This window comes from Lichenostomus cassidix, chromosome 1 (assembly GCF_008360975.1).
Source record: "Lichenostomus cassidix isolate B80296 chromosome 1, HeHo_3.0, whole genome shotgun sequence".
NCBI lineage: Eukaryota > Metazoa > Chordata > Aves > Passeriformes > Meliphagidae > Lichenostomus > Lichenostomus cassidix.
In genome coordinates this window covers 35142879-35166394 of record NC_139479.1, presented here as the reverse complement: position 1 = coordinate 35166394, position 23516 = coordinate 35142879, and the positions used below count along the sequence as shown (strand labels likewise).

Genomic DNA, 23516 nt, shown 5'->3' with positions numbered 1-23516 from the left:
TATATGATGAAATCAAAACAATAAAGGTCCTTTTCCTTCTTGCCACTGAGAACTGGGTTCTTTACTCTGCTAGCGGCTCAACAGCGACAACTACATAAGGATATTGTGAGGACAAAAAGTTACAGAATTACGTTTTGCACGCAAGTCAGAGTTACTTTGATCCCATGGTATTCCATCAAATGGGGTGAGAATAACCGTGCGACTGGGTTTAGGACCTAGAGTGCTTGAGCTGTATGGATGATTCAGTACCAAACTGGACATGGTGCCAGGCACCTCTCATTTCCCTAAATCTCCAGGTTTTATAAATCACATGAGTCTAAACTGACATTGACATGATTTCCATGTATCCTTTGATATTTCAAAACATTTGGGGTTTGTATTCAGTTCTTAACACACATTTTTGGGTTTTTGCAAGGCTAATTTTTAGGTATCCCTGCCCATGTCAGGAGCATTGGAACTAGGTGATCTTCAAAGGCCTCTTCCAACTTAAACTGTTTTGCCACTCTATGAGTCTGTGAAATGCTCAAGGCATAATAAACAGGAGGCCATAGTAAACAACTAGGCATGCAAGAGGACTGGATAAGCTAAGTGGGTAGGAGTGAAGAACACATGGTTGAAAAAAGTCTTTCCTTGCTTGGTCTGGTAAACGCATATACTTTGGAAGAACATCATCCATCACTTTCAGTATAGAGCATAGAATAGTGTAATCTTGTGAGGTTTTATTAAGAAAAGTGGAGCAATCCAACCTTAAACTACAAAAGATGGAAAATATATTATAAAGAAAAAAGAAGAACAGGGTTCTTGAAATAACATTACATATATCAAATGCTTAATGAGTTTTACTTTGGTTTACACATGCTCTGTTTCCTTTTTCTCATCCCCATGTGAAAATGGCCAGCCAGGGAAAATATTTCATTCTGTGCCCCAAATGGTTTTCTTAAAATAGGAATCACACTTAGCTGGCATTCACTTCATGCCTGATGATGTTGCATGAATAAAATGAAACCTCTATCTTTTGCAGCAGACGACACCTGGACCATAGGTTTGAAACAAATGTAGTCTTCACATCTCCATCTAGGAAGCCAATGAAAAACTTGAGTTGCTGGACCTCAGATTTTAATCTGCTGAATCAGAGAAATTGGTCTTGTTCACAACGTTGGATGTTATTCATTGCAAGGAAAATCTGTTTCAGCACAGACATTATGACATGCAAAAGGAGTTTGTACAAACATCTTTGTACTCTGTACGCTGAAACAGAACCGCTGTAGTGGACTTCATTCTCTCACTGTAGCTACCTACCTGTGTGAGAAGGTGGGTAGGGCAAAAGGCAGCTGGATGAGAACGTGCGAGTAGCAATCTCAGGTTACATATCTTTGAGGAAACTGTGAGACTTCCAGCTTATTTCCTCACCATATTTACAGCTCAGATTGTTACAAAAACTTTTTATTTTCATCTGTGATTTGCTGCAGTATCTTATGCCAGCTTCAATGTATTTTCAGTCTTGTTATCAGGAGGATCAGCACTGATTTCCACAGACAGGGATCATTTCCTGTTATACAAAATAGTTCCTAAAACATTTGAAATCTGACTTGTAAACAGCTCTGTACTCACCTCTTTGACCTCTTTTGTTATTAATCCTTTTTGAGTAGAACTGATCCTTGCGCAAGCAGATGGACAAGTATCTACTACCAATTATGAATTCACATCCTCATTGAATATCCCATAAGTAATAAATGAAAATGTATTTTTGTAGATGTTGCACCACTGAAATTTGGCATATATGTTCTAAAAATTAAATGCTTTTCTTTAGTGGACGTTATTTTTCATTTCTTCCTTCATAAGAGATCTGAGCTGAACAGCTCTAAAACACTGTTGCTGTGTTATACAGCACAGTCTGGAAAACCAGTTGAATATGAGGAAATAGCCTCAATCTTTGTATTTTTACCAATGGCAATTTATGAAATAGGCAACTGCAGTGCAGGCCAGTACATAAGTGTTTTGTCTTTTTTATCTCTTTTCTGTTTCTTTTGAAAAGAAAGTTGTTTCAATTTAAGCATTATTTAAAGTCATTGTTCCCCCCAACACCTTGGATTTAATTTCAATCACAAAACCCTGACCCAAAAAGTCAGACTCGCTGTTTGCATCTTTAAATTTATTCTTAGTAGAGCATTATTTTTAGTATTTTTTTCACAATCTTCAACAGTTTCTCCTGTCATTTTGAAAACAAGTTTTTTTCTGTGAGTCATTGTAATAAATTATTTCATCAAAGTTCTCTGTAAAAAATTAAAGATAGTATTAGTTGCTTAACTAAAGTTGCTATAATAATACAATATTTAATATATTATTACAATTTACAGCTTTTTTTTTTTTTCTGACAGGACCACATAGCCCTCTTTTCAATGCTAAGAATCATAGGACATTCCATATAGTTAAAAAACACTGATGCCAGTTTAGCCCATTTCAAATAAAATCCAGTCCTTAACTCTGAAGAAAGAAAATAAATAACAAAGAAAAAGGAAACAAGATCAAACACAGTTAAATAATTCTGCTTTTAACACGAGCTTTTTTGTCATACAATTTGGAAAGAACAGAAGAGTAGAATAATTTTAATTGCAAATCTTTCAACAGAAACATGTAATTTGTAGCTGCATAGTTCAATTTGAATCTTTAAAAGGCCAAAAATCTGGTTTTGAACAAAACAAAGGAAAACAAACAAGTGAAACCAAGCAGCTTCTGAAGAATTACACAAATAAATTGTCATTAAGGGTTAATTTAAAAAAATGAAATTATCAGAATTTTTAAATTTAAATTTCACTTGTGGGCATGAAAATATTATAATTTTTTTAGTCTTTCTTCTTGTATTTATAATCCTGTGTAAGTTTTTGCATATTCAAACCCTGAATGAAACCTGTTAAAGTTCAGAAAAAGAAAGGTCTATCAAATCAAAGCTCAAAGCTTTGGCTCAACATGACTTTTGCATAGAGCTGCAGCTAATTATTTGAACAAACCCTTGGACAAACCTTAGGAACATTGCAATCTTTCAGCTGATCACACATTTATATATCTTATCCATGTGAGTTCGTCTGTGCTCAAAGGGACCTTGGGCTTTTCAAATCCTCCCTGAAGTCAGTGGAAACGACTTGCTCTGAAACTGGCAGATTTTGTTCCACGGCATTAATCCTAGTTCCATCTAAATGAAAAGCATGAGTCCCATTGAATTCAGCTGACCTGTGGACTAATGATGAATAGGAAATGATGTGAGAACATCTCTCTGTGGATGAAAAAATAGGTACTTTTGTTTCATTAGTTTTTCTGTGGTTTTTCATTATTTTGTTTTTTTCTGTTTCATTATTTTACATGTGTAGGAAATATGAAATAGGAGAATTTTACCTCTTATCAAATGCATTTAATTTTTCAGAGGGCTACCAAGGCAAAATTAGGTCCTAGTTCAGACTGGTGACACTGTCAGAGAAAGGGAAATTTGGAGGGAGGGAAGGAGAAAGACAATTCTTTTTTCTTTTGCCTTTGTTTTTACTGGTTTTCTACAAAATCAACATGACTATTTTTCTCATTTGTCACAGGTCTCATATCTTCCAACTCATGTAGCTGCTCTACTTTTTTCCGAGTTTTGGTAGAAAACTGAATAGTAGCTGACAATAGTTAAGTGTCACTGCCACATAGGAACTTGGTCTTGTAAAGTGCTAGGTGCCCTTCATCATCAAATCAAATAACTAGAACTGAGCACATTTGAACTCCCTGTGGACATTATAATAAAGGCTGTCAAAATTACATAATACTACCAGGTTATTGACTGCTTAATATGCATTCTATCTACATTCCTCAGAGGAGAAGAGCATCTGTCTCCTGTACATCTGTAGTAACAAGACCTTGTATATTTGAACTAGACCAAATTATTAGTTCATTTATTTGTGTGATCTGGAGAAACACCAGAAAAGAAACAAGTAAAAATAATTTTTCTCTCTCATTCAATAAGAGTAGTCTGCTGTTTAGAGAAGGACTGATCTGCATTCACAGGAAACTGTCACTGCATTCTAAATGGTATCATGTAGCTGGTTCATCCTACACCTGCATTTCATGCAAAAAAAGATGGTAGAGGAGCCTGTCTAGTAAAAAAACCTGCAGAAATGTGAATCCGAAGTAGACATAGGATCTTCCTGGATGCTCTGAGAATGACCCCAAGAGAGCAGGACTAAAATAGGACCATCTCATTCTATGTAGAACACTGGCTTAGGTAGTACCTTCCACAGTAGATTCTTGGTTTGCATCACCAGCTCCTATTGTGTATTATACTTCATCCGCCTTAATTCAGAGGTGCATATTTGCCACTTATAAGACACATAAAATTTTGGTGCTGTAACTCTCAGTGTTGTCCTCACTAAAGGTACATTCAAATGCATCTTGTACTGATCTATGAAAATATATCTCTCTGCTGCCTGATTTATCGCTTTGCCAGAAAGTAACCTTCTTCTATCTTTAATTTCCCCCACTGCTAAAGACCCAAAGGAAAGGTTTGTATGTCTGCGTTACAGTTGTCCCAGCTGGTACTCTAGTCTTCATCCAGGTGTCCTTCATTTTCCACTGAAGTGGGACATTACATCTTCTTTTCTCTTGTCCTACTCTGGACAATAAATCCTGGCAAAATTACACAAGGGGGACAGCTGGGAGGAGTAATATCTTTCCTGCTACAGAGATTTGACAAAGACTCATTGATAAACCCCTTCTTCTGAGATAGTTCTGAGTGTGAAAATAGCAAAAGGGTTTAGAGACATGTAGCTGGCTTAATCAGAGGGCTGGTTTCATGCTTATTATGTTTATCCTATTTCAGCTGTTTGGGGTGTTCAGTGCACATGTTACATTTAAAGCACAGTAGTTTTTCCTCAGACCTGTGTGATGGGGCCTGACTGAGGCTGAAAGTGTAAGCAGGGCAAGCACGTGCCCCTCTGAACGGGAAACTGAGTCACTTCATGTGTGTCCAAGAGATGAACACAGTATTAGGAGAGTGGGAGAGCCTAGAGGTTGGACTGAAATGCTGAAGTAGCACTTTGTCAGCATTTTGAATGCAAGCAATCCCTTAGGACCCATGCCTGAGCCCTCCTGTGCCACTGACAGACACTGGAACTGCTGGGATGAGGTCTGAGCTGAGATCTTCCTGCATAAGTCAACGATTTCAAGGAGAAGTTCAGAAGAATAATGACTACACTCACAGCAGACAGTATGGTGGAAAGAATAACCAAACATGCCCCTTTTGCCCAAATTATTTACTTTTTTTATTATAAAATCTATTTCTACAGCTGAAATTCTACCTATAAATTCACACTCCATAGTAAGGAATGTAAATACTGCAATTTTGCCCTATTTTTTTATAGGTCTTATCCTTTGGCATTTTTGCTCTACAGTATGCTGTATTTGAAATAATTGTAGAGAGCATATGTTTTTGTCTTTCTCTTTTGAAATAGGACTAGTTCTATATAGATCTACACCTACTTGGTTTTTTTTTGTTGTTTTTTTTTAATCTCTGTTGTATTTTGAAGAATTAGAGCTGTTTCTCAGATGGATTTTCAAAGTCGGTCCAGCCTATTTCTTTTCGTCTCCCAGAATGACAGGAGCTCTCTCTCCCTTCTTCTCCCTCGAGGGAGACCTCAAGCTTGTTAACACTTGGAAAAATGCTGGAAAATACCGGACACCTAGAGGTGTTCACTAACATAATTTCTCACAGTTTCTGTAGAAAATATTGGCAAATTAATATCCCTCAGTTGAGATGGTATGTGCTCCAGTTCTATTTCCCATCTAAACATCTAGATTTAATGAGAATTGTCATACTCAGAACTGGACATATTATTTTCTCAAGCTTTTCTAAGAGACTGCTGACAGCTGCTGGCAGATGACAAAGTCTCTTTTGGCCTCACAAAGGCTATTTAATTTTTTCTCCACAGTGACAAAATTTCTGGTAGTTTGTCCTCTGTGCTTGTAGTTAAATTTTGAAACCACTCCTTCACCAAATTAATATGAGTAGACAATAATAATAAAATAGAAACATTCACCATTAATATGCTTTTGCCAATCTTTTGTTAAGACTTGGCTAGGGCTGAACCCAGTGATCTTCTGTTTATGCACTATGCCCATGAGCAATTCCTGAGTAAAGATTATGGGATAACGAATTGAGACCTATGTGCTACCATGAATTTTTTGTGGGTGCATGCCTTTACCTGTATCGAGGCTCACTGAAGTCAACATGACACTGAGCCCAGCTTGAAGCCTGCCTGAGCAGGGCTTATCATGGGGCTGTGGCACTGATGGGACATACAGTGAAAGCTGCAGTAAGGACTAGGCACCTTCACAGACCCCTTGCTTAGGTGGCTCTTCACATGTCTCTTGAAATTTCCTAAGAATTAGGTCTACCCTGCAAACGAGTTTTGCTTGTGCTTTGGATAGTCACTTAAGACAGGTTTCACTGTGTAGATTTGTGTGCATGTACATAAGCTGTCTTCAGCTCTCATCATAAGCAGGAATCTTCTGTGCAGAGAGGCAATGCTTACAAAAAGGACATTCATTATCATAACAAATACAGAGAGAGCAGAAGACAATGTCCTTGTCCCTCACTCTTTAATAGAAGAGTATAACTATATAAGCTGAGAGTCACAACGTGTACCAGATGAAACCTGCCATCTCTGCTGTTTGAAATGCAGCTCTCATTCTTTTATTCATTCTTCTTTGATCACGCAGAATAGAATTACTTTAAACCCTCAAGAAGAAATATTTTTGTTTGGTTTGTAACTATTTTACCACAGATTCTTTGGCAGCTGATGGCTTGGTTTCATCATTTATAGAACTAAAACTTCATTCTAATATTTTATTGTTTTTTGTCTTTAAATTATTGTGTGCAGAAGGACAGCCTTCACCTCCTATATTATTTAAAAAAAAAAGAAAAAAGATACTGTCTCTTTAATGAAAGAAAAGCATCAATATACTGTATTACTGAATGCAAATGCAATAAGGAATAACATATAGCTCTGGTTATGTTATATGACATTTGGCTTAGCAGTATTGACATATTGCACAAAATCTGCATTTTCCCTATTGCAGAAAATAAGACGATAAAAGACATGGGAAATTAACTTGTTCCATATGATCATAAAATAATTATTCTTTTTTTTCTTTTTCTTCTTGTCAGTAATTTGCAGAAATATTTTAGTATTACTTCTTTGTTAAGCCAGCTCTTTATCATGTATGTATTAGGTATACAGTACAAGGAGAAATGGAACAAGATGGCAGTTATAGCAGTGGCAAGATGCAAATTTATTCTGAAAAAAAGTAATATGTGCACAATATCAAGCATGCTTAAGTTTGTGCCAGAAAAACTATTACGAATGAAGAATGGATGGGATGGAATTTTGCATCATACATGATTACATGTTGCTTAACTTCATCGAAGAGTCTTTGTCTACTCCTGATGTCCCAGGTATCACCAAGAGAAGCTGCTTACCACACTGCTAGAGTGAAAATGGCAACAGATACCCCAGCAGTATTCACCTGCAACATGACTCTTTTTTTTCAGAAATTAAAGAAACAGACCTCAAAAAGATGACAGAGAAAATTCACAGACCATTGAACTGCAGGCACTAACTCCAGGTGGGGAGAGGGGGATGAATTTATTACATCTTGTAATTGAAAGTCTGTAATTGTTTTCTGCTTCATTTTCCCCAAGTTTAATTAGGCTACATTATGCATGTGATGTTGTTGTCACTGTTTTTCCTCCTGTCTCTCTCATATTGTATGACACATGACTGAGTGTAGCCAAGCAGTGGAGGAGTCATATTTTTCACTGACACCACTTGAAAACATTTTTATAGAAAAATAAGGGATGAAGAATGAAAAAGAGCAGAAAAGAAGAAATGAAATACCTTAAAGATAGATCTCTACATTAATTCACCATGAAGCAAAAGAGAAATAATAAAACTCTTCTTCAGGTGCCAATTCAATTGAGATGAACCAGACTAGGTACTGTATTGGTACAGTGTAAAAATAGATGACAGTGAGTAATGGTGTGAACAAAAAACCATGAGGAACATCACAGAAATGGATGTTGGATGGCCTTTGCACAGCAGAGGTAGATAAAGGTTATAACAAACTGTTTACTGACCATGTACACTTACTAGAATTAAGAGGTCAGTTGAACAAGAGCTCACCTAGTAAGAGCTTTCTCAGTAGTGTGACTTATCAGCTGTTGTACAGTACCAGAGCACTGCCCAGTTATTGCTCCATCACTTTTCAGTAACATTTCTGTCCTTTCAAAAGTCTACATTCTACCATTAGTTAAGGCTTTTTCTTTTGCATTTCTACATTTTTCCCCAATTTTGCATCAATTCACTGCAATTAATACGTGTGCCTCTAACAGAAAAGAAAATAAATAAAAAGCACCATGTTTTATTGAACAAAATATAGCATGTGCAAGGAAGGAAAGGGAGGAATTATAGAAACAAACCAGTGCTGAAGAATTTTGCATTAGCTGGTGCTTTTTGTTGTTGTCATATTTGCACAGATTGTTTTAGGCTCCTCAGTCCAGGTTGTAGCAAAACACTATCAAAACAAATACTCTTGCAAAATATTTGAGCTTCGCAGCTTAACATGTGCATCTTGACCGCTTAAGCAGCATGGTTATCTTCTTTTTGTTTTTCTCCAGAATTTAACAGACCATAAAGTGTATACAAAAACACATTATGCACCAGTGATTAAATGTTCTTACAACATTAATATTTATCAAGGGGTATTTCATAGCTAGAAAGTAGGTAACTATATTTTATTTCCTAAGAGAACATTTTCTATAGTTTTCCTTCATTTCCCAGCTACACAGCAAACATCTCTAAAGTGCACTTCCCAAGTGTAGTTAGAGAATAGGAAGGAATGTAAAGTTTTTAAAAACAGCCCTTATTAACTTTTCCTTCCATTGATTCTACTGTAAACTCTAAAAAGCCTTTTTAAAAAGCAAATTCTCATACACTCAGCAGGTGAAATGTTCCCACAAAAATAAAAGTAAACAAATTCAAAATCACCCCAAACAATGAAAAATCAGCAATCATATTACAATCTTTTCTCTTGATTACTCGTATCCTAATATATCTTTACTGATTTATTGCACATTTATGAAAACGGTTGTCCTACATATTAAAAAAAAATAGTTTCTTTATCTGTGCTAACACATTCTTGTGCATCCTTAATAAACTAGAGTAACTTTCAACAACATGTAGATATTAGAAAAACAATGGAATCAGACCAAAGAGATACTTTGTATTGTAGATGTTCAAAGACTTCTAGTGTAATTTTGTTGAGACAAAGAGTTGAATTTTGGAAGTTCTTGGCTCCCATTTTTTATGGAAAGCTGCTGGTTATGTGACAGCAGGAGAACTCGAAACGTGATTCACAATGAATGTCAATCCTTCACCTCCAATATGAAGGCTTCCCAACTATTCAACTTGCTGAGCATAACTGGTTTTACTTAGCATATCTAGAAAAGGCTGCTCCTGTTCAACTGACCAGTGAGAAAGGACTGGACTTCTTCAAAACGGGCATTGGAGCAACAGTTTGTTATATATTTCTTTACACTTTTTAACTGTCCGATCCCACCTTGTAAGGAGAGCACTTGTTTGTTCAGCTAAAAGGAACTCCCTTCATGCTCCTTTTGGGTTTGCTCAGTCAACTGTTTTGTGCAACAGTGGCAGAGGCACACTGGAATTGTGTACCCATTCATTGTGATTACACAGACAAAAGCAAATGTATGTTGTCTGTGACGGTAGATGGGAAAGGGAAAGGAGATGAATGGTTCCCATGGATAAGAGGACAGTAAGGTTTGTTTGGGGATCTTTTTGTGGTTGCTTTTTTTTTGCTTTTTTTTCCTTTTTGTTTTAATTCTTTTCCCTTTTTTGGTAAATTTTGTTTTGTTGTTCTCTGTGTGGGTTTTTGTTGGGGTTTTTTTGTGGGCTTTTTGTAAGCTTTTTTTCTTTTTTTTTCTTTTTTTTTTTTCTTTTTTTTTCTTTTTTGCTATGTCATGAAATCATAGCAGTCATTCCTCTAATAGAAACTGACAGGACATAAAAGACAGAACTATCAGATGAACACACACAATGACTAGAAATATATCGACAGAGAAAAGACTTAATTTAGCTTTGAGAAACTGTCCCAAAAATAAAATCCTGTATTAACAAGTGCAAAAAACAAAAAACAAAAAACAAACAAAAAGAAACTCCAAACATTAAAACACAGTGTATAAAATGGTGTGAGAAAGTTAAGTCACCAAACAGCCTTTTAGTCAATAAAAAGCTGTGTTTATGTGTCCTTGTTGTTTGGGTAGTGGCCCATTCTTTTCATTTTACCCAAAAGGTCATTCAAGAAGAGATCTGAGAGTAAAGCACTCAGTCCTTGCTATTTTTGACTGTAGTAATTTGGGCCTGTTGTATTTCTATCATGTAAGATGAATCCTTTCTTTTATTCCTCATTGGCTGAGTTATCTTCCAAAGTTGTTATGCCTCCAAAGCCCAGTCCTGTTGAGTTCTGTGCTGCTGAGACTGTAAGTACTGTATGTAAGAGAATTAATACAAGAACACACAGTTTAAGTCTGCTGTTACACAGTCTTGATGCTGATGAAACTGTGAGCGATGTCCTGTGACACATTGTTGAGCCACTTGTTTTTATAGTCCCTTTGGGTTGATGATCTGATAATAGTCCCCATCTGACATCACAGCATTCTGGTTCTGCATTGGTTGGATAGTTTTCATAGAGCCCTGTAGGGTAAACACAAAAGAAAAATAAATACCAGGCACAAGGATTGGCAGAACTAGTAGCTCGAAGGAACAGTGGACAACTCAGTCTAAGCTATTGAATCCATATCTTTGGGTGAGGATGAGACCTTCAGAAGTCCTTGCATTCTGTATAATTAGAGATGTTGAAGGAATGCATCACCTAACAGGAAGCAGCATCAAAAGATCATTCAGCAGAAGTATGACGCTGAGCATGTTTGTGTAAAGAAGAAACATTAAAAAGCAATTATTGATATTTGAGTGATAAGGGTGTTTGAATTCTTCCTTTTTGGGAAGTGACAACCAAAGATGAAGTAAGAAATAATCAATTGGAACATTTCCACAAAATTTGGACCTTGAAATTCTTCTTTCAGTATGTGAGCACATAAAGACAGGCATTAAATAACAAATAATTGTGTACTGATGATATTAAATACCTTGATTGTCAAACCGATGTAAATGAAACTGCATCACAGGAACAGCTTCCACACAGAACTGTTCAGAATCTCCTTGTTTACCCTACCTCATCTGAGTTATTCCAGCTGGATATTGTCTTCAGCATATCACTGAGGTGAAAACAATCTTTCCTTGCCACAAAATAATTGGATCTCCAGATATTTCTGACTGTACATGTAGATAATTTTTGCCTTTGAACTTTATTGAGATACTCAAACTGATCTGATTAAGAGCTTTTGACCACTAAGAGGAACTCTATCATTCTGGAAATTGTCAGTGCTGTCTGCCTTACTATATAGGTGATTAACATATACAAAGTATTCTGTTTGCTACTCACATACTTTTTTCTCTGATAAATTAATATAACTTAATTTGGCCATTTAACTAGTATTTAAATGCAAGAATGTCTAACATAATGGGCAAATGCCTTTTCACCATTTAAACTTATCTTGGATTAAATTCTGGAAGAAATAATATACTCTGTGGTAGAACTAGGTTTTGATAGGAAAAAGAATGTATCTGTGCTTAAATATTAGGATACTGATTTTGAAAGCAGCTTTATTTCTTGGAACAAGAATTATTGGAACATCAATAACATTAGTTTCAAAATGTAATTTAGGTGTAACATTCTTCGGTCCAGGCACCAGATTGCTTGCATTTTGTGAATAACCTGTAAAGAAAAGCCTACCTAAAATATAATAAAACTGAATGCTTTGGTTCCTACTTCCATAATATTGATCTGTAACTAAACAAAAAATGTGTTAGGGATGCTGAGAATGTTAAGAAGCCTAGATTGGCACATTTTACACAGCTGACACAATAGTCTGCTATGCTATACATGAGTCCAAATAAAGTTGTATTTATTTCTGGATTCAACCAAATTTTAAAGACACAGGAATGAAAGCAACTTGTTTTATGTTTTGTAAATTCAGAGTTTATTCTATGGTAAACCTGACCATTTTTTCACTTCTGCAGTCAGAAACGATGCAGCACTCCAAAGGCTGAAAATTATCCTTGCTCAGATAGCTGAAAGGATCTCATTTTCCTTTAAAAATTCTATTGTCTTTTGGAACTTCTGGGCAATTGTTTATTGCAGCTATAATAAAACAGTCTTATTGCTAGCACCACATTTTCTGAGATCCATATTTTGGTGTTTGTGTGCATAAGTCTGTTTTTAAATATTGCAACATACAGGCAATGCCTCCCAAAGCAGGGAATCATGATTTGTTCTGTGAACTGCAGTAGCTCAAATGATTAGTAGTAATTGAAGAGACAGAGAATGGTTAATGCTTTGATCCCACTGAGGCTTGTTTACTGTTCAAACTATATTTTCTGCCTTTCTTGTTACTGGAAAACCCAGACTTCCTTTGAAATTTAAGCTATGCATACAAGTTGGCAATCAAAAGGTATTTAAATAGTTCCTATGCACTTACTGAATTACAAATAAATTGACAACAACTACACATTGAAAGATGAATTGAACTTGTTCCTTAATGTAAAATTACATTTCCTCTTTATTTCAATCCAGAAAATGAATTTAGGTTTTGAATTTGCAGTTACATATTTAATAAACAATTAACTACAGAACCCCTATTCATTTGACAGTGTAGAAGATTTAGATAAATTCACTCAGATCTTTTGTACTGAACGCAACACATGCTCTTCACCACATACTGGTTTACAGACATAAATGTAAGTTTTTGCCCCTTGGATCTAATTGGTCTGTCTATTCAGTCAGAGGGTAAAAAACATGTGACTTGACTAGAAATCCAGGGAAGCTGGCTATATCTCCTTGGAAAACTGAGGAGGGAAAACTAGTTTGTTCTTTCATCAAAATATTCATATAATCATAGAATGGCTTGTGTTGCAAGGGATGTTAAAGATCGTCTATTTCCAACCTCCCTGCAGTGTGCAGGGATGCCTTTCATTAGACCAGGTTGCTCAAAGCCCCACCCAACTTGGCCTTGAACACTTCCATGGATGGTGAGTCCACAACTCCTCTGGGCAACCTGTGCCAATGCCTCACCACCCTCACAGTAAAGATTTTTTTCCTCATATCTAATCTAAGCCTAATATTTCTGTTTGAAACCATGCCCGCTTTTCCCATCACCACCCACTATTGTAAAAAGTCTCTCTCCATCTTTCTTGTAGGCTCCCTTCAAGTACTGGAAAGCCATAAGTAGGAAAGCCAAAGCCTTTTCTTTTCCAGGCTGAAAAATCCCAATTCTCTTATTCTTTCCTCATAGGTAAAGTGCTCCATTCCTCTGATCATTTTGGTGTCCTTCCTCTGGACTTGTTCCATCAGGTCAATGTCTTTCCTGTGTTGAGGACCCAAGAGCTGGATGCAGTGTTTCAGGTGGGGGTCTCATCAGAGCGAACTAGAAAGTCAGTGTCACCTCCCTCACCCTGCTGGCCAGATTGCCTTAGATACAGACATGTTTGGCTTCCTGGGCTATGAATGCACATTGCTGGATCATGTCCAGCCTCTCATCCACCAGCACCCTCATGTCCTTCTCAGCAGAGCTGCTTTCGATCTTTTCATCCCTCAGCCTGTGTTGATATCAGGGGTCTTGACCCTGTCTCGACCCAGGCAGCACCTGGTATTTGGTCTTCTTAATCCACATGAGATTCCCATGGGCACACTTCTTGAGCTTGTCCAGGTTCCTCTGGATGGCATCCCATCCTTCGGATGTGTCAACCACTGCACTCATCTTGGTGTCATCTGCAATTTTACTAAGGGTGCACTCAATCTCTTAATTAATAAAGATATTCAATCTTCATTTATTTATTATTCATTGCAGAAGACCACTAGTTTGGTCAGGCAGGACTTGCCCTTGGTGAAGCTGTGCTGGCTGTCTCAAATGACTTCCATGTTCTCCATGTGCCTTAGTATAGCTTCTAGAAGGACCTTTTCCATTATATTACCAGGCACAGAAGTGAGTCTGATAGGTTTGTAATTCCCAGCATCCTTCTTGTCCTATCAACTATTACCCTTTTAAGAGATGAGTTCAATGCTGCCTTTTTTTCAGTCACCTGGGACTTGACCTGATTGCCACGGCTTTTCAAATATCATGGAGAGTGGCTTGGCAACTACATCAGCCAAATCCCTCAGGTTGCTGTGATGTAACTCATTGGGTCCCCAAGACTTAAATACATTCAGGTTCCTTAGGTAGTCATGAACCAGATCTTTACTTACTGTAGGAGGGACTTTGCCCCCTCAGTCCACATCTTGTTGTCCATCCAGTTGAGAGATATGGGAAGAGAGGTTGCCATTAAAGACTGAGGCAAAAGAGTGGTTGAGTATCTCAGCCTCCTCCTCATCCACTGTTATCAGTTTCCCAGCATTGTTAATGGGAGGATACACCTTCTTTGGCCTTCCTTTCCTTGTTAACATACCTATAGGAGCCCTTCTTTTATTATTCTTTGCATCCCTTGCTGAGTTCAGTTCCAGCTTCCTCTTGGCCCTCCTCACCCCATCCCTACATAACCTGATTCCATCTCTGTGCTTTTCCAAGGTTACCTGTCCTTGTTTCAACTGCCTGTGCATTTGCTTCTTTCCCTTTTGTTTGACTTTTGTTTTGTTTAAATATTATATATATGGCTACAAATTTTAGGGTAAGAAATAAAAAGGATATCTGTACCTACCAAACCACCAAGGCTTCTCTCTTCCTCTTTTGTCTTTACAGTTCAGTTTATAGACATCATTACTTTGTATTACTTGGACGTTTGGTAACTGTATTTCTGAGGCTGATCTGTCAGCTGTTACTGGCTTAAAATATACTTTGCTTTTCACTTTTTACTTAAAATTCTCAGTTCTGTGTCTTCATATCCCAACTTTTCCCAACACTCAGCTATATTTCATCAGCAGAAATCTTAGTCCATATGGAAGTTCTTGGACCTTTATTATAATCAAGGATCTAGAATTTGCTAGGAGACTTTTTGGTTTCAAACCATTCTCCAGACAGATATGCTCTCACTCACAAAGGTTATGTAAAAAACCCTTTCTTTGTTTTTTTGTTTTTTTTTTTTTTTGTAACCAGATAGATTTTTTTCCACATGCAGATAATATTTTGATGATCAGTCCAGAGGGTACATCTGTAAGGACTGTGTTACTAATCCTGATGCAGGAATTAAGGTTACTGGTTCCACTGAGTTTGTGGAACTGCTCAGCTGAGTCAGACTGAAAGAAAATGGAGTGACAGCATGGCTATCATATTCACTTTGTGAAGAAACAGCTTTTGGGAAAAAACAGCAAACCCCAAGCAAGTCTTTACACCAGAATTGAAATAAAAAAGACTGTGCATGCATGGTCTAGCTAGTCCACCATCTAACTCGGAGACTGCTGTGGTTTCTGCCTTAGCAGTTGCAGGAACCAGCCTGCAAAAGCAGAGGTTGCATTTCTGTAATTCTCCTCAGCCCTGTCAGGATGTGTGACGCTTGTGGATGGATTGGAATCTGCAGCTGGTGGTCTGGCTTGGCTTCTTGGATTCTTTGCTACAGAAGGAGTTATGGAGCCAGAGTATTCTGCATCGTGGGAAACCAGTCTGGTTGATATATGTGATGTTGTTGCTGGATAAGTATTTTGGGAAGCCACAGAAATAAAACACATCTGATGATATGTTATGCTTTTCCCTCTTTTTTTTTACTTTCTGTAGAACTCTAACCTGTGGCCATTTTTTAACACAGATTTCTGATTATTTTTGAGTGGTATACGAAGGTTCTTGTGCTTGAAGAAAAGACCTTGAAACAAGATAAGTGGATGTAGTATATCACAAGTGTTGAATACTCCCTTTTATTGTGAAGCCCAAAGTAAATAATGCCTGCCAAGTGTGGTCCACCCAGCAGTGACATCATTATATCAGTGAATGCCAGCACTCTGCATGACATTTCTGTTTCTGAAGAATTATTTCTGAGATTTCAATATTAACATTTTCTAACTACAGAAGTCAAAAGAACACTAGATATTATATGGCCAGATTTCAGTGCTTGCTTACAACTGATCTGGAAGCCAGCACTCTTTGATCTTATCCAGATGGTCTTCTCAATTTCTAAAGTGCTGTGTCTGCGACACATTATGATGACTAGACATGTAGTTAATCACTTTCATATTATAAAAATGAAATAAAATTATATGTAGAAGAATACTGGAGATGAATAAATATTCTTTAGTCAAACAGATTATTCTTAAACCGGTGAATAAGACTGTTCAGCTTCTTTAAAAAGGCTAATTTCTATTATGGACTCCATTCCAATTGTTGGCGGAGATCTGGGTTGGAGATCTGTGTTGCTGTGTTTTCAATTTTTTTATCACTATATGTTGGTTATTATTTCAGATAGTTGTCTCATTAAAATTTTCTTGTGTGTTTGTGTCCACATCCAAGAAGAATTCATTGTGTTTCTTCATGATACATGGATTTCTTCCCTAAATTGTGCATAGGGCAAATATCCTCCTGCTGGTGTAAATCAGTGTTACCCCTCTAAAACTGAGCTGCTGCAAGTCAGAAAAATAGTAGATGACACTCAAAACTATACAATTTTTAACTCTACTGTTTTGAGGTACAGGACAATTTGCTTCTAGAAAGCATTTGGTTTTCCCAGTCCCCCTCCAGTTTTGCTTCTATGTATAGAATCTTTGATCAAAAGGAATTACTATCGTAATATGATAGGAAAGGGTCACACATATCTAAGTATTTTGTAACCACAGAAACCTTAGAGATACCATGAAGTTAATTATCTGGGTCATTTTTACAGAAGAATATTTACAGCTAATAAACCTTTTATGATATGGGACCTCATTCATGGGAAAGCCCCAATATTCAAGAGTAGAGGAACATCAGGCTTAAAAAAAGATGAGATATTTAGTTGACAGATTTTGCTGCAAAAACCATGTCAAATTTTCCTTGTAAGCAGATCCATAGCTAGTAATGATTTAAACCATGCTTGTCAAATATGAAGGAGATTTGTCCTGCTGTCTGTGCTAGCTTAATATTTTGATATTTTAGGACCTATTAATAGGTGTAGACAGGAAGAAAATGACACATTATTATGAGATATTTTTAGAGGATGAATTTGTATCAAATATATGGGATTTTTTTGAGTTTGCCAAGAACAACATAAAGCAGATTGAATTCAGAGATATTTTCTCTTCTTGAATTGTTCCACAAAGTAGAGATAGATTGTCATGCTTACTATATATCACATTTTCTCAAGGAAATTGCTTTTTAAATTGCACTGAAATCAGGGCATCTGTTTTGAAACAAACATGCTATAGCTAAACCTTCTGGTGAAACTCAGTCACTCATCTGCCCCTTGAGAGGAAGCTGCAGTTTAAAGAATTTCTCCTGATACCTTTGCTGAGCTTTGTTAGTCATCAAACTCCTTCTACAGATTGATGAGAATTCTCTGTAATAGTTCTCACTGTGTCTTTAAAAATATTAGTGTGAGCTACAAAGCATGACTGACAGTTTCATTTCCAGTGAACTCTTTAAAGGAGGAGTAGTTTCTGTGGAAGTGTTACTTTACATGGATCACATAAATGTATGTTACTGTTATTTGCCAAAAATTGATTCACACAGTGTGTTCCAAAAAACTGTGATGTTAACCAGAACACATGAAATTAGGAGCCTAAATTAATATGAACTGAAAAATATTAGTGATTTAAAGCACCTGAAGTACTTGTCTACTTACCTCTTCTCTCTCCTTACTTTCTCCTTCTAATTGAAAAGTATCAGACGTCTGTCCAACACAGGAGAATAGACAAATCTGATTCTCCTCTTGATGGCACAAGACTTGTTCTAATGGCACTGCCCTTAGGAAGTACTAAAGGGTACCACGCTACTTTTGGAAGAAGTTAATACAACACATCTCTGCTTTGTTGCTGCTCACTACATTCCCTTCCTTTCCTTCAAAGAAGAACTCTTCTTCTCCTTTAAATGGCATGACATCTCTCATACAGATAAATATTGTGAGCATGTGGCTGGGATTTCCTCCTGGATCCTTGATGCTGGGTGATGGCCCTGTTATGCCATAGGGCACAAAGAGTCCATAAGTTGTAGTCATTACAAAGAAAGCCCTTAGCAACACAGTTATCCCTAAATCTGCCCTCTAAACTGGTCCAGACTTGGCACATAGACAGCAGTTTCTCCCAGCAGCCAGAACAGGCTATGTCTGTACTAGCAAGTTAATATGGGAAGATGAGAAAATCTGTACAATGAAGCAGCTGGTACTGAGCATCTATCTCATGTCAATCCTACATGCCTCTGAAGGGATTTTTCCTCACTCCAGCTCTAGTCTAATTCTGTAGATCAAATGTGCATTAATGGGTGGGGCATGGTAGTATGGTGCTGTAGCTCACTGTGGTAAGATAAGAAAAAGCTGTGAGTATCCTAAACCTAAATAAGTTACAGCTGTGCCCCTAAACAAGAGAAATAACATTGTTAGAGAAGGGGGCAGTGAATGCAGACATGTGTGACTGATTGGAGAAGGCACCTGCAGATAGTTTGCTAAGCAGCTATAATGTAATAAGGAGCGCCTGTGGTGCATGTGAAGAAAGGGTATAAAAAGGTGTACCAGGAAATAGTGAGGTGCTGATGCCAGCCACTGTGGTGGGTGTCAGTCATGAGTCCACTGTCAGCCCACCTCCTTATTTAGTTAAGGAAGAGCTTATATCTACAGCAGGAAACAACCCTACTGGTATGAATACTGGTTTCTTAGCAATTACAGTAAGAAATCTTGTCCTGGAATTTTGCATAGGACTAATTCACTGTAATCTGCTGTGTGTGTATGTACACCTGAAAACTCTTTGTTATCTCCTTTAAATGATATTCTGGTTTGCATGGACAATTTCAGACAGCTGAGTTGTAGAAAGAAACAGGATGAAACCACTGGAAACTTTAATCATATGGATATGAACTCTTAAGGTCTAAACTGAAATCAGTCGCTCAATTGTAGCGAATCTGAAAACCAGTATGTTCCAGCACAGCATGTGATTAAAGGATCAACTTCTTTCCTTCTATGCCCTGGAAGAAAGGGAGCAAGAAGGAAGCACTGAATTCTTTCTAACTGCATATTTCCATAATCAGAACCATACTGTGATTCTGATTGTTTTGATTAATCTCCCAAGTACTTTCTTTTGCACTGCAGTTGTTCCACACCCTCATATGCATTTCTACAAAATACAAGTTCTGGTGATACATAACAAGTGTAGCATGCCTTCTCCATTTCCTCCTGCTTTCACTGGAGGTGATCAAGAAGGGCATTCTCAGGCTAGAACACTAGTTGCTTATTATATGAGTTCTTCAGGAATTTCCAAGGCATTATTAATCCATATTATAAACTACCATTTATTTTCTTTTTAATTTAACAACAAATCTAACTATGATTGATTTTTTTTTTGGTGAAAAATAGTCAGTCCTATGCTGTTTTCTCATCATGGGGATCTTCCACAAGGGTAAAACCCTTGTTATTATTTCCTTTTACAGCCTCCAATACTACTTTTTTTTTTTCCCTAGACTCCATCCTCACATAGATCCTGCCCTGAAAGAACAAAAAAGGCACGTGGGTTCCCTGTTGTTCACCAGGGCTGCCATACCCTCACCTCCAGCAGGTCTCTGTGCTCAGACTCTGCTGTGGTAGGACAGGATAGAAAGGCAGCTCCTACTGCCAAGGCATGTCCCAGCATGGAGACATGGAGCCACACCAGCCTCTATCTGGCTGAATTTGGAAAATTAGATGTAATGTTTTTGTGCTCATCCTGTGCTCTGGGCTGGAGCCAATATCAAATAACACCAACTGTTCCTCATATACCTTTTCCTGCTACTTGACACCTAAATATTGAACATAAGTACCTTTTGACCTCTTCTTTTTTTAATGAAGAGACAGATCCATAACTACATATCTCAGAACATGGCAGCCAACTCACAGAAAGTGCAGTAGGAGATGTCCCTCAAGACATGTGTGACCTGCTGTCAGCTGTTTTTCTGCAAAAGGATTTCAAGTAATCTGTCAAGTCACAAGCTATGCTGAGGTATTTTGTCTGCTGTTGAACTCACTGTACTTTGCATGAAATAAATCTGTTTTCATTAAGCTGCAGAGAGGTATAACTCTTTAGTCCCACAGCAGATTATATTTAAATTCTCATTGTTTAGTGTCAGGATATACTCTTGCAGTGAGTTGCTGCTTAGTAAGGGTGAAAACAGTCCTGTATTCCAAAGCCTGAATTGCAGCCTGTACCTGTCCTCAGCATCTTCTCTTGCACACACCTGTCTAGGGTCAGCATACTGACTCCCATGGGTTTGTGAGTACAAGCTCTGCTCTGCTGCTGCTGCATTTGGACTTGAGAGGAGAAAAAGTTCAACCAAATATTAGTTAGTGGAATGCTGAGATGAGATTTAGGTCACCCTGATTTTAAGTGTCTGCAATAAGACCCTGGTGACTAAAAGTAACTAAAACAAATAGAGTACAGCCAGCAGCGTGAGCAAGACCTCATCAGGTGCAAGTGCCAGCTTAAGGTGAATTAAATAGCTCTTAGCTCTACTGACTACACCAGTGACTCTAGTGAGAGCTTAGTCACAGAGTTTATGTGCAGACATCCACTTTACTAATATCTGCAATAAAATGAGTTTAATCCTCCCCTAAGTCTGCTTTTTTCATCCCAACCTCAGAGATGTCAGTAAACTTTTCAGAATCATCTATTTTATGTGTTTTAAGAAGGAATTTGGATTATGAGTTATACTTGGAAAATGAAGGATATGTATTTCCTACATATATTCATATTTCAGGTTTTCTGAAATATGTGACAAGATGGTTTTGTTTACTGTTGGTTTGGTTTTTTGCCATTGCATATGTGTGTGTGTACCCACATGTATATACATGAACACACACACAGACATATAGGTTGTGTGTTTGTGGTAAATGAAATTTTCCCAAGTCTCTTCAGATTTTGTTACGCTGCCTTAAACTGGCAAATGCTCATTTGCTTACTGCATATGCCTACTGGAAGGCTATTAACTTTTACAAAATGCATTGAAGTGCTAAGAACCATTACCTTATTGATGACCTGAAATTGTAACTCAGCTCACTTTCTATTATATTTTCTTTTGCATATGTATGAATATTGCTCAATTTTGTGCAATAGCTTAATCTCCCAGAAAAAAATCTAGCAAATACCTTGCTACCAGTATCACCCTAAATCCAAAAACAGGGTATAAGGTGAAGTGAGTTGCCATGATCCTTATGCCTACATCTGAGACGATATATAACATTTATGGATTTTTATAATTGACTCTGTTTTTAAGTAGCTTACCATAGGCAACTTTTTTTTAGTATGAAGATTTCCAGTGGAGCCCTAATTTAGAGGTAAAGGCAGTCTAATTTCCAATATTTGGACGAGGGTGTCAAATGATCCAAGTGTTGAAATTAGTTTTCACTGATTTACTAGGAATAAGTTGCCTGAATATCTTCAAGGTTCTCAAATAATACTTTAGGCACCAGAAATCTGAAGATAACATTGGTATAAGCTGAAATTTTGTGTGGATGACTCCCATCCATTCCTGAAAAATGTATCTATGGTATCTGAGATATATATTAGCAATAACTTTTAAATCTAAAATACTCACAGAATGTAACAAGACTCAAGTGGAAACAAAAAAAGACCAGCTCCTCACAGGTTAACAACTGATTCTTAAATTTCTTCATTAGTGAAAGATCTCTTCTTAAATAATTTCTGAGAGTTGCTGCACGATACTGAATGCTGTGCTTCAGGTTCTTGATTTATCTGACATAAGAATGCAGGTAAACAAAGATGAATATACTAAAAACTGGACCTGCCTTTCCTTTTTTTTCTGAATATTGCATGATATGCAACCGCTTTAGTCCGAGTACTGCATGACATGAAATGACAGAAATCCTCCACCAAATTATTAAGTGTAAAAATAACCAGAACAAATTTCTTCTAGCAATTTTGTTTTGTAAAGCCGAATGACTGGCAGGCTGTATTATAAATGTGCATTACTTAATCTGAGCTCAAACCCTAGCACCTCCAACAAAGGTTTTTGATGAGGAATATCTTCAGGCTCTCAGAGTTAGAGCTAAATCCATGATATTTAGACTTATGAAATCAAGTGAAATTAGTTTTTTTATACTGTACCTGTACAGATGAAACTTGATAGTCCTCCATAGATGACATCATCATTGTCTGGTAGTATAAAGGGACACCTCGTTTGAACCTCCAAACAGTATTGCTTGCAAGGGATTCTGTTGCTGCAGTGAAACTGTGTGACTTCAAAATACTGGGAACAGAGCCAGGCTTTGTAGACAGTCTGGAAAAAAGAGAAGAACCAGAAATATAGATGGATGACAATAGCACTGTCATTATTCGAAGAACATGCTGTACTGCACACCTACGTTAATGCTGCTTTTGGAAGAAAATTTGAGAGAATATCACCTGGGTAAAACATGATCTTAACTTTTGACTGTCCTCCCACTTCAGAAATGAAAACTTCAGCCAAATCACTTAAAAGCAACAGTTAGTCAGGACTAGGCTCATGCTATTATATTACCTTAGTTTGTAAACAGGTGTATCTCTTAGATGCGACTTTTTATTAGGCACATGCGTGCATGGAACACACCCCTGTCCCTGCACCTTATCATATACTAACTGAGATCCTAATCTCATTTGAAGCTGGTCAAGGACAAATTTATGAAAGTTCATGCAAGAAAGAGTTGAAAAGTGGGCTCAGGCCATGCCTCTCTTTATATTATCTAGAGCTAAGCTACCAGATTGCAATAGATGGTGCTGCTTCCCTTCAAATAAAACCTTATTCAGTCCACAGCATTAAAACACGCATTAGGGTTCCTGAACACCAGAAGCTGTAGACTAGGGCATAAATCTGCTGCAGTGAGAACCAATGTCTGCATTTGGGAGCTAAAAGGAACACTTTAAAGATGCTCTCATCTCTGATGGTGAGTAGCTATGGCTGCAAGACCTGATTATTGCAATTATTGTCACCATTTAAACAGAAGAGTAAAATACACATGCTGATTTTAATTTTTACTACCTTTTGTCTTGCAAACAATGATTGTCATTAGAATTAAACTCTTTTGGACCCAAAAGTTTCATGTAAAATTAGATTGGACACTAGGCTACAAAGGTGATGAAAAACCTGTGTGACTGAGTACAGAGAAGTTTGCTTGTTCCCCATTTTATTTTCCACTTAATTGTTTTGGAGTACATTATTTACTGTCTAGATC

General features: G+C 37.2%; 1 protein-coding gene across 1 annotated transcript in view; it reads right to left on the bottom strand.

Annotated features, from left to right (window-relative positions):
• Positions 1-1574: 1574 nt before the first annotated feature.
• NALF1 (NALCN channel auxiliary factor 1) overlaps positions 1575-23516 on the bottom strand; it is a 443768-nt gene continuing 421826 nt past the window's right edge. The window contains exons 2-3 of the mRNA XM_085056629.1: positions 22414-22585; positions 1575-10796 (exon numbers count right to left, since the gene is read on the bottom strand). Coding sequence (XP_084912755.1) covers positions 10501-10796; positions 22414-22585 — 468 coding nt within the window. The 3' untranslated portion in view covers positions 1575-10500. The remainder of the gene's footprint in view (positions 10797-22413; positions 22586-23516) is intronic.